The sequence below is a fragment of the Populus alba genome, chromosome 19, assembly GCF_005239225.2.
Source record: "Populus alba chromosome 19, ASM523922v2, whole genome shotgun sequence".
In the NCBI taxonomy this organism is placed as follows: Eukaryota; Viridiplantae; Streptophyta; class Magnoliopsida; order Malpighiales; family Salicaceae; genus Populus; species Populus alba.
Window position 1 is genome coordinate 8,311,480 of NC_133302.1, and position 13,018 is coordinate 8,324,497.

The window sequence follows — 13,018 nt, forward strand, 5'->3', positions numbered from 1 at the left end:
ATTATTATTATTATTATTATTATTATTATTATTATTATTATTGCTCCAACCACTACTATAACTATGATTATTAATATTATTATTGAAATAAAAAAAACCTATAAACTTATTCTGAATGGTAAAATTACCAATATTATTATTTATTACTATTATTGTCAGTATTAATATTAGTAATATTATTACTACTATTACTACTATCATTATTATTGTTGTTATTGTTATTGTTATTATTGTTATTATAATCACAATTATGAATATTATCATCACTATCATTATTATTATTAGCACCATTGCAATCATAATAAACTATTATCATTGTCACTATTATCACTATTAGTAACATTATTACTATTATTAGTAATCATTATTATTACTAATATGACTAACATCATCATCATCATTGTTGTTGTTGTTGTTGAAAAAACAAAAGCCATAAATTTATTTTGAATGATAAAGTTAAAAACTATAAAAACTTTGACAAAAACGCTGAGAAAGAAAACCAATAAATCAAGAGAAGAATGATCAAATTGAAATTTATATTATCATTGAAAAAAAATTATAAAATTGACTCGAATGATAAAACTGAAAGCATAAAAACTTTGACAAAAGAGAAATTAAACAAAATTAGAAATTAAAAGGAGAAGGATTGAGCAAAAAAATATTATATATAGAAATTAAAATTAAATGATTAAATTGAAAAATCATAAAACTTTAACAAAAGAAAAAATGACAAAAATAAACAATCAGAACCTAAAAATGCAATAAAAATGACTAGGATGCAACTTTCTATGTAGGAGAGAGAGTGAAAGGGGGGAAAAGGGTCATCGACGATAAACTGATCACCTTTATATGATACATGCCAATCATAAAGAAAAAGTGCACGACATAGCATAAAATGAGATGGGAAAAGACAATTTTTCATCACCAAGAGGCGTCGCACATGTTGCTAAAAGTATGAAGCGCCTCCCATACGCTGACGTGTGCCACGTGCCAACAACTTTTTAAATTAAAAAATATTAATTAAATTTTAAATTAATTCATCACCATAAACCAACCCTAGTAATTACAAACAAAAAAATAATAAGGAAAAGACATCAATACCCTTATTTATATGGTCTATATCAAAGGTAACATTTGGAATATTTTCATGATTATTTACTCATAAACAATCATGATATTTGATTAAAAAAAACACTATAGTAAAATTTGAATATAAGATACAAGATTGAATAAATATTCTTCATATCACCTACAACCAAATATTTATTTGATGTCAACTTATAAATAATAGAGCTCCTTAAACACAAAAATTATATCTAAAAATCTTACCAATACATATGGAATTTAAGACTAATTTTATCTCAGCTACTAGATACTCTTATTGTAACAGCCCGGCCCAACATGCTGAATATTGTCCGCTTTGGGCCTTACAGCCCTCACAGTTTTGTTCCTGGTGACGCGAGCCCACTTCTAAGCCTGACGCCCCAAAACGCGTTCAACATGTTAGCATCAGCACTACTAATAAGGCCAGCAACACATCCCTCACCCGCCGATGTGGGATCTTACACTTATACATAACTTTTTTTTTTTGTAAAGGGATTTCTTTCAATTTAGAATTTAGATTTTTGTTAATCAAGTGCTAATTTGTGTTTGAGTTAATTTTAATTTTGTTCCAAATACAAGGCATTGAATCCATCCAATCAAAACAGAATTCTGTGTGAAGTCACATTAGCAATGTCTAGGGTGGGCACATTATTCACGAAAGTCAACATCTAACTTCAAAAGGATAATGATTAGGGTAGTCGACAACTCATATATTTTTAAAAGTCATTTAATTTTTATTATTTAATTTTTATTATTATTTTAACTCATTTAAATTTATTTTTCATCTTAAATTATGGTAAAAAAATATTTTTATATTTTAAAAAACTACAATTTAATTTTTTTTAAACTGCAACAACTTTTTTTTATTTTATATTTTTATTAATGTGAGTGTCTAGGTTAGCTTGCGTACACATCGACTAATCCTACAAACTCTAAAGTTAATAACCATATAAGTCTTCATTAATCCTGAAGTTTGTGGAACTCGAATCAATAAACTTTATTAATAAACCTTAATAGTGCACAAAATATCAATTTTTTTTTTTTGGGTATTAGCACAAGTCTTTTAAGTGTTTATAGGCTACCAGCAACATCCTCGAGGAGGGAATAGGCCAGAGCAGCATGACTATAGACTACCAAATTTTCTTATTTTTAATATATATTAAAGAACTCTAAAACGTGTGGTGTTTTCACTGTAGTCGCCACTGTAGCTTTTTTTTTTTTTTTTTGCAGCAAGTTTTTTTTTTCATTTTTTTCAGCAGGTTTTTTTTTTTTCGTTTTTGTTTTTTTTACATGTTTTTTTTTCTTTTTTTTTACCCATGTTTTTTTTTCGCAACAAGTTTTTTTTTTTACATGTTTTTTTTCTCTTTTTTTTTAACCCAAAATTGATTTCTTCTTCTTTTTTTTTGTTTCTTTTTTTTTTTAATTTTTTTGTTTCAAAATTATCTTTACTAATTTTTTTTTTTATATTGAGTTGGTTGAAAATTTAACTATGTAGTTTTTTTTAAAAAAAAAACATTGTGGATTGCTATAATATTTTCATACATTGTTTTCTTTTTTCTTTTTATGATTTCTTTATTTCTTTTTTTTTTTTTCAAAATGGTCTTTGTAGATTTTAATTTTTTTTTATATTAAGTTGGTTGAAAATTTAACTTTGTAGTTTTTTTTTTTAAAAAAAAAACAATATGGATTGCTATAGTATTTTCCCACATGTTTTTTTTAAATTATCTTTATCAAATTTATTTTTTCAATATTGAGCTAGCTAATAATCTAGCTTTAGCTTTCCCCACATGTTTTTATTTTTATTTTTTTTATTTGTTTTTCTTTTTTTTTTTCAAAATTGTCATTTTTTATATATTTCTTTTTTTTTTCCGAATTATTTTTGTTGATTTTATTTTTTTACTATTGAGCTAGTTGAAAATTTAGTTTTTTTATTTTTTTCTTTAAAACACTATAGCTTTCCCCACGTGCTTCTTTTTCACTTTTGTTTCCTTTTTTTTACATGTTTTTTTTTTTTATTTTTTTTTACCCAAAATTGACTTTTTTTTTAAATAGTATTTTTTTTCTTTAAAACACTATAGCTTTCCCAACATGTTGTTTTTTTTCGCTTTTGTTTCCTTTTTTTTACATGTTGTTTTTTTCATTTCTTTTACCCAAAATTGACTTCTTCTTCTTCTTTTTTAAATAGCCTTTGTCGGTTTTTTTTATATATTGAGCTGGTTGAGAACTTAGCTTTGTATCTTTTTTCAAAAAAAAAAAAAAAACTATGGATTACTACAGTGTTTTCCTTACATGGTTTTTGTTTGGCTGTAGTGTTTCCCCCACATGTTGTTTTTTTAAATTATCTTTGTCGAATTTATTTTTTTAATATTGAGTTGGTTGAGAATTTAGCTTTAGCTTCAGCTTTTCCCACGTTTTTTTTTGTCTTTTTAAATTTTCCCCATGTTTTTTCATTATAATTATAATTATAATTATATTGTATTATATTCTATTATATTATATAACTGTTTTTTTCTTTTTAATTTTTTTTAATGAACTTTTTTTATTTAATTTAGTTTGTTAATGTTTGATGGTTAACCTGATTTAACGTGTTAGTTTTTTTTATTTAGTTTAGTTTGTTAAAATTAATTTTCTTTCTATTTAATTATCAGATTTCCATACTTTTATGACACGTATCTTGGGCTTGACGGGTTAACTTGGTTTAATTAGTTAACCCGGTTAATTCTGGGTAAACCCGTCATTTTTTTTTTCTGTTTAGTTATCAAACTTTCATGACGCGAATCTCAGGTTTTACAGGATGACCTGGTTTAAAGGGTTAACCCAAGTAATTCAATTTTTTTTCTTTTTTTTCATTGGTTTTTTCCTTCCTGTTTTTTTCCTTTGTTTTTTTTAATTAATCTATTTAATTATCACACTTTTATGATACGATCTTATAGCCAAACCCACATTCAATATTCTTGGGTTCGGTGTTGCAGTCAGGCTCATTTAGATTTGAGTCAAGCAAGTTTAATTTTATTATTAATATTATAAATATTACTTTTAGGTCAATCGTTATAGCCAAACCTAAGATTCTTGGGTATAACTTTACAAAAAAAATCCAAAATTTTTAAATTATTATTTTTTGTAATATTTTTATGCAAAAAAATAACCTGCGGCATCGCGCGGGTCAAGTGTCTAGTGTGTGTGTGTGTGTGTGTATATTATGTGAGAATGTTAACGGCATGAACACTGTTACTCTGTTTTTTTTTTAATGGTGTGGTGTGATATATATTTTGTTATAATTATAGATTTAAAAATATTTTATTTAATTAATACACACCACAATTTTCTACGAGTTTTACTAAAGATTCTCTCAATTTAGATAAGAAAAGGCTATTTAAAAAAAAAAACAATATAAACTATCAAGTGCACGAACATTACAAAATTTTTTTTTATTATAAATAATATTTTTCTATTATTTTTTAGGCTTAAAATATTTACAAAGAAAAATGAGAATTTGGAATGTGTTATGTTATAAACATATCAAGTGCCTCGTTAACATTTTGTAGAGATATGCTTGACAGAAGGATAAAATAAGTACACAAAATCAGTAGAGGGACCTATTAATTCAACAAATTAACATAAATATATAATCAAATAAATATTTATTGGTGCATTAATTTTTTTTATTATAAATTATAGTTTTGATTTTTTTAAATAAAAAAAATAGTTGTAATTTTAACATATTTTTTATTTTTTCATGAAAAAACCTTTTATAATTTTTATTAAAAAACTGAAAAAAAAAGGAACTAGCTAGAAATAAAGAAGTAAAATAGTTTTTTTTTTGTTATTAAACATGCATCCTTTTTTTTTATTCATTATCAACAAAACATACTATTCCAGCCCCACCTTTTAAGGTAAATCCCTTCTAGGATGCATCCTGATTTGCAAAAATGATAGAAACATTTGTTTTATAATCCTTTCACAATTGCAATTGGTACACTTACACTATTTTAATTATTTTATTTATTAGAAAATAATATAAATTATATCTTAAAATTTTATTTAATAACTTAAGTTAATAAGTTGAGATGATTTTTATTATATAATATTAGAATCTTAATAATTAAACGGTAATGAGTTCAAATTTTACCATCTTTATTTATTTGATAAAAATTAAGTATAAAATAGTATAAACCTATACAAGTTTCAAACTCAAAATATTTTATAATATAAACTCTATCTTGAAACCTCATTTAACAACATGAAATTTTGAATTAATATGATTTTTTAACATTAAAAACTAAAATATTTTTATCTAATTTTATACAAATAAGAATTTCTTGCCTTTAATTTCTAAAGTCAAACGAGAGTCAGGAAACGTGGGTGGCCCTTCACTATTACAACCACTTTGAGAGGACCCAGTTAGCCATGCTATGGTGTTGTGTTGACCTAATATAAAACTTGCAAGAATTATAATACCAGAGACATGTGAAGCGTGATGACCAAGCTTGGAAGAAATATTCATAAAGCATAAAATTATTAGGGTTGCCACAAGTACCACGACTCATGATGTCAGGGAAGACATCAGCAATGGCATATCCTCCATTACATGGTTATTAAGAAAGAAAAGAAAAAAAAAACCCATCCAATATACATATAAAATTGTGGGATTTCTTTTTTCTTGGATCATAGTTGGGAATGTCATATAGAGCTATCATGCATAATCTTAAGTTGAGAGCGATAGTTTTTATTTTTAGGTGTATTTTAAAAGTACATTTTACTTGAAAAAACATTAAATTGATGATTTTTATAGTATTTTTTAATAATTTTAAAGTATTAACATAAAAATAAAAAAGTATTATTTTAATATATTTTTAAATAAAAAAAATATTAAAAATCACTGTATATTATAATCTCAAACACGCAATAGATTATATAAGAGACCATTTATATTTTAAATGGTAGGTAAAGAAACACCAATTAGAGTTGCCTATTAAAGTGAAATTCTGCTTAGATGCCTACTAAATGAAGAACTTGAAGACAAAAGTAGTGGCTCGTAGAAAATTGACAATGGATTTGAGATTATTGGGTATCTAAGGTCAATGTAATAGAAGGAAAACAACTTATGTAGGAAGACAGCTAAAAACAAGTAAGAAGAAAGGTTCAAAGTTTAAAATAAGACAGGAGAGACATAAATAATAAAAAATAAAAAATATTTTTTTTATTTTTTATTTTGAAAATATAAAAATTCATTTAAAATTATTTTAAAAACAGATTTCTATTTTAATCTATACTCGGAAATTAACTAAAATTCTAGTGCTATAGAATTGGTTATTTTTGCTTCCCAACCAATACCAACTACCGAATAATCCATATGTGCGTGTATATATATACCAGCAGACACATATATGATAACAAAAAAATTATTTTAAGTTAAAAAAGGGTTAATAGAGTGTTTGGAAATGTAGGCTAACCCATGCTTTAAAAAAATTAATTTTTTTGTTAAAAATTAATTATTATTTTTTATCGTTTTGATGTATTGATTTCAAAAATATATATTTTTTTAAAAAAAATTATATTTTAAAATAAAAAATATTTTTTAAAAAAACCACAACTACACTTTTATTCATGCCCAAAGCTTGAAAGCAAACAAGGAAGAAAGATAGACAATATACTCTCAATTTAGCTTTTTGAACCACTAAAATAATGTAGAGGTGGAGTAAGATGAAGAAAGTATCCTTTTATGCCTTGTCGCCCATCTCTCTCGCCTATACATAACACACAGATGTATTATTTGCACTTAATATATATATATATATATATATATATATATATATATATATATATATAAACATGAAAATGGTCTATCTATGAAACCACGTAGGAAATAATTTGTTAATCTTGCATAGAAGACTAAATAAATTCTGAACTTTCTGCTATTCTTCATGATAATAAAAAGAAGTTGACATTTTGCCACAATTCATTGCACTTCAAAGTCTTCCAACTCAGACTTCGATAAAAAAAGAAAGAAGAAACTTAACTGGGATCATTTATTTTATGCTCTCTATTCTTTACGCGCAAAACTGGAGATCTAAAACTCTTCTTCCAGTCCCTACAAGGTAGAGTTTCTTTTTCTGGGTTTGGTTCCTTCTTCTTGCAGGCCATTGACCTTAGAGGTATGTGGTTCTAGAGTCATTAAAAGGCAGAACTAATGTTTTGGTCTTGTCTTCACTATTTTTTCTTCATGTGAATGCGACTCATTTCTGTTTGGTAGGCATGGAGAGAATATCATACAGGCTGCTCCCTGTATTTGTTCTTGGTGTTTCCCTCTTGTTTCACCAGTCCATGGGGCTTAATGCTGAGGGGCAATACCTCCTAGATATAAAGAGTAGAATTGGTGACACCTATAACCATCTTAGCAACTGGAACCCTAATGATTCCATTCCTTGTGGGTGGAAAGGTGTGGATTGCACCAGTGATTACAATCCAGTGGTTTGGTGTCTTGATTTGAGTTCAATGAATCTTTCTGGCTCTTTATCACCAAGTATAGGTGGATTGGTTCATTTGACACTTCTTGATCTTTCTTTTAATGCTTTGTCTCAAAATATACCTAGTGAAATCGGAAATTGTTCGAGTTTGGAGTCTCTTTATCTGCACAATAACCTTTTCGAAGGCCAGCTCCCTGTAGAATTAGCCAAGCTTTCTTTTTTGACGGCTTTGAATATAGCCAACAATAGAATATCAGGTCCTTTTCCTGATCAGATTGGAAACCTTTCCTCTCTCTCACTATTGATTGCGTACAGCAATAACATCACCGGATCATTGCCTGCTTCTCTTGGAAACCTTAAGCATTTGAGGACTTTTAGGGCAGGGCAGAATTTGATATCCGGGAGCCTACCTTCGGAGATGGGTGGATGTGAGAGTTTGGAGTATCTTGGTCTTGCACAAAATCAGTTAAGTGGTGAAATACCAAAAGAAATTGGAATGCTCCAGAACTTGACAGCTTTGATCCTTTGGTCTAATCAGCTTTCCGGGTCTATTCCAATGGAGCTGAGCAATTGCTCCTATTTGGAGACCCTTGCTCTCTATGACAACAAACTTGTAGGGCCTATACCCAAGAAGCTTGGAAATCTTGTATATCTGAAGAGGTTTTACCTCTACAGAAATAACTTGAACGGGACAATTCCAAGAGAGATTGGAAATCTGTCTTCTGCATTAGAGATCGACTTCTCGGAGAATGAGTTGACTGGAGAGATTCCGATTGAGCTGAAGAACATAGCCGGGCTGTCGTTGCTTTATATTTTTGAGAACATGCTTACCGGTGTCATACCAGATGAGCTCACAACTTTGGAAAACCTGACAAAGCTTGACCTATCAATCAATAATCTCACTGGTACTATTCCTGTAGGTTTCCAGCATATGAAGCAGCTGATCATGTTGCAGTTATTCGATAACTCATTGAGCGGTGTCATTCCTCGAAAACTTGGAATCTACGGCAAACTTTGGGTGGTTGACCTGTCAAATAACCACTTAACAGGAAGAATACCGCGCAATCTTTGCAGAAATGAAAACCTCATTTTGCTGAACATGGGGTCAAACAATCTCACGGGTTATATCCCAACAGGGGTGACAAATTGCAGGCCGCTGGTTCAACTTCATCTTGCAGAAAATGGCCTTGTGGGAAGTTTCCCATCTGATTTGTGCAAGTTGGCGAACCTCTCTAGTCTTGAATTGGATCAGAACATGTTCACTGGACCAATTCCTCCAGAGATTGGTCAATGCCATGTTCTGCAAACGCTGCATCTCTCTGGTAACCATTTTACTGGTGAATTGCCAAAAGAGATTGGCAAACTGTCCCAGCTGGTGTTTTTTAACGTCTCAACAAATTTTCTCACCGGAGTGGTACCGGCGGAGATTTTTAACTGCAAGATGCTTCAACGGCTTGATCTCACCGGGAATAATTTTGTGGGTGCTTTACCAAGTGAGATAGGAGCCCTTTCCCAACTGGAGATTCTCAAGCTTTCAGAGAATCAACTTTCCGAGCACATACCTGTGGAAGTAGGAAATTTGTCACGCCTAACGGAATTACAAATGGGAGGCAACTCATTTTCTGGTGAGATACCGGCTGAGTTGGGTGGCATTTCAAGCTTGCAGATTGCCCTGAATCTTAGTTACAACAATCTCACCGGGCCAATCCCCGAAGAGCTTGGGAATCTTTTATTGCTGGAATTCCTGCTTCTCAACGACAATCATCTGAGTGGTGAAATCCCAGACTCCTTTGATAAATTATCTAGCTTACTTGGATGCAACTTCTCAAACAATGACTTGACAGGGCCTTTACCTTCCCTGCCATTATTCCAAAAGACAGGCATCAACAGCTTTCTCGGGAACAAAGGGCTTTGTGGTGGACCTCTTGGGAATTGTAATGAATCTCCACATTTGTCATCTCATCCCCCAGATACTGAAGGGACAAATTTTCGTATAGGAAAGATAATTGCTATTATTTCTGCAGTCATTGGTGGGAGTTCTCTCATTTTAATTATAGTGATTATATACTTCATGAGACGTCCGGTCGCCATGGTTGCTTCTTCGCAAGATAAACCATCGTCTTCTCCAGTTTCAGACGTTTACTTTTCCCCCAAGGATGGGTTCACTTTCCAGGACATAGCTGTGGCAACTGACAATTTCGATGACAGCTTCGTTTTAGGGAGGGGAGCCTGTGGAACTGTATACAAGGCAGTCTTGCGATGTCGTCGTATCATTGCAGTTAAAAGGCTGGCGTCTAACAGGGAGGGAAGCACTATTGATAATAGCTTCCGTGCAGAGATTCTGACTTTGGGAAATATCAGGCATCGGAATATTGTGAAGCTTTATGGTTTCTGCAATCACCAGGGCTCCAACCTGCTTCTTTATGAATTCTTGGCAAGGGGAAGCTTGGGAGAATTGCTCCATGGATCATCGTGCAGTCTTGATTGGCGGACAAGATTCAAGATTGCCCTCGGAGCTGCTCAAGGTATCGCTTATTTACACCATGATTGCAAGCCTCGGATATTTCATCGTGACATAAAGTCCAATAACATCCTGCTTGATGAGAAGTTTGAAGCTCATGTCGGGGACTTCGGGCTCGCTAAGGTGATTGATATGCCACAATGGAAATCAATGTCTGCTGTTGCCGGTTCTTATGGCTACATTGCTCCTGGTAAGATATCCATGGTTTTTGTACTCATGATGCTTCTGCATTTTCCAACATAAATCTAACTGTTACTTGGCTTTTGCTTGATAATGCGTTTCAACCTGTTTTTTAAAATGTTTTTCAAACTGATTTTATCTTAAAAAACATTAAAATGAATGCATGATTGCCTTATTTATCAACAAATCAAAAGCTTGAGCTCCTACTGATATTGAACTTGTGAGTTTCAGGAAATTTATAATCTCTACAAGAACTTTTTAGCTCTCCGAATAATTTTTCCTTGATATTGTTGATGAATAGTTTTGATCTCAATGACAGAATATGCATACACCATGAAAGTCACCGAAAAATGCGACATTTATAGCTACGGAGTAGTCTTACTAGAACTGCTGACCGGCAGAACACCTGTGCAACCACTAGATCAAGGCGGCGATCTTGTGTCCTGGGTAAGAAACTACATTCAAGTTCATTCCTTATCACCTGGAATGCTTGATGATCGAATCAATCTGCAAGATCAGAATACAATCCCTCACATGATTACTGTCATGAAGATTGCTCTAGTCTGCACAAGCATGTCTCCTATGGACAGACCAACAATGCGAGAGGTTGTTTCGATGCTCATGGAGTCGAATAAACTTGAAGGACACTTCGATTCCTCCTCCTCGCCTTCACCGAGTCATCATTCTAATTCTAGAGATGAACTTATCATACATGGGTAATAAACGACAGTGTTTTGATTTTCTTAGAAGCTAATTTATCCTTAGTGTAAGTAGCACAAACCGCATTGTATATTCCTAACACCATGATATTGCTCATCTCCATTTTGGTTGTCTAATAATGAGCAGTGCCTTCAAAGGCAAAGTAACTTTTGTAGTTCTTATTTGAAAAATTAAGTACAAGAAAGAGTTTCCAGTGAGATGATATATATATATATAGTGTCTATTATCTTCAAAAGACTTATCAGAAATTAACGAGTTCTTCATGTTTTTTTTTTGCAAGATCTTCTTCATTATATAAATTTTCATCATCATCTTCATCAGGTTTCCATAGAACATCATCATCGTTGAAAGGTTCTTGCTCATATTAACATTCAATCAAATTGATCAATTTTTATCTTTTAGATCCTTCACAAAGACAAGTGATTGTTTGGATGAAGTTTTTAGGAATAGATCTAAAGTAAGGTCAGCTTCGAGATAAGTCTCCAAAAATGTTCCTTTTTTCTTTGCGATTCTTGTTTGTGTCTATCATAAACCAAAATAGATATTCTTTATCACATGAATACCTGTAGTCATACTAACCATGAGGATTTGCGTGAATTGATTCAATGACAGAGTGGTTATGGGTGTCATCCCCAGTGTGTACCTCTCTTCTTCCCTGGTTCTTCTTTGCACGTAACCCTAGTATCTTAAGGTTGGTGGTAATGTCATCAAATCTGGTATTGATGTTGTTATACCCAATTTGCATTTTCTCTTTAAAGATGCTATCGCTATTGAATAATGATATTGCTGATCCCAAATAGTCTGCAAGGATGTTAACCTGTTCTAATACCACCTGACGCAGTGTATAGCAAAGATAAAACTAGGATTTTAAAACTCTAAATTTATAGACCAAGCTATAAAAAAATCTAGAGAAAATTCATTGGTATTTTATTGAAACTGAAAAATAGTCTTCATCCTTATAAATTAGATATTTATATTTATATTAGTTCTAAAATCCTTACAAAAAAGTATTTCTGATTAAAACTTTTCTAACTGATATAATACATGTTAGGATTTATAAATAGTAAGTTACTAATTAAATTAAAAATTTTAAACTAATTAGAAAATATAAAATTAAATTACAAAATTATCTAGAAAAATAATTAGTTCATATGAATATGAGATGCTTTCCGGGTTTTTTTGCTTTTTTTTTTTTTTTCAAGTTTTACCTAGTAAACATGCTCCGTAAACTTTTAAAATAATTATTCTACGTCAGTATTCCTTGTGTTTTGCCCGGGAAGTGTAGTCTTCCTTTGGCACAACAGCCTGCAAAACATTTAAAAAGAAAGTCCCTTTAACATTTAAGGGTATTGAAAGAAAATATTTAATTTCCAAAAAAAAACAAAGCTATAATTAAAAATGAAATTTGTACAATAACTTTTACTAATACGAGTTTTTTAGCATAATTTAAAAAATTTCATAATCACATACACAATTAATGTGAATTTTTAATTCCCCCCTCCCATTCCTTAACATAAGGTTTGCTAATGAACCAAATCAGATTTTAAGGATGTTTAAGAGTATAATAGTAATTGGTTTTTAAAATATTTTTTATTTAAAAATTTATTAAAATAATATATTTTTTTTTTTTTAAAAATTATTTTTAACATTAATATATCAAAATAATTCAAAAATATAAAAAATTTAATTTTAAAAAAATTCATTTTTTTTATGAAACACAATTTTGAATACAATTACAAATAAATTTTTTATTTTATATTGCGTACAATTGCAAGTTACACCATAAAAAAATATAATTTTTATGTGGTGCGCTGCAAAAATAAATCATTATTCAGTCATTATTTAGGGTTCATATTTAAAATTATAACAATGATAACAGTTCAAAATATTTTTTTCTTAGAAATATATTAAAATATAATTTTTTTTATTTTTTTAAAAATTATTTTTGATATAGCACTTTAAAATAATCTAAAAATATAATTTATTTTTTATTTTAAATAAAATAATTTTTAAAATTTGAAATGTT

The 13,018-nt window shown here is 29.9% G+C and overlaps 1 protein-coding gene across 1 annotated transcript; it reads left to right on the plus strand.

Moving 5' to 3' along the window:
• Positions 1-7,032: 7,032 nt before the first annotated feature.
• Positions 7,033-11,189, plus strand: LOC118046750 (uncharacterized). The gene is made up of 2 exons (XM_035055758.2): positions 7,033-10,282; positions 10,592-11,189. The coding sequence occupies exons 1-2, from the start codon at positions 7,360-7,362 to the stop codon at positions 10,990-10,992; spliced, it is 3,324 nt and encodes a 1,107-aa protein (XP_034911649.1). The 5' UTR covers positions 7,033-7,359; the 3' UTR covers positions 10,993-11,189.
• Positions 11,190-13,018: the final 1,829 nt, after the last annotated feature.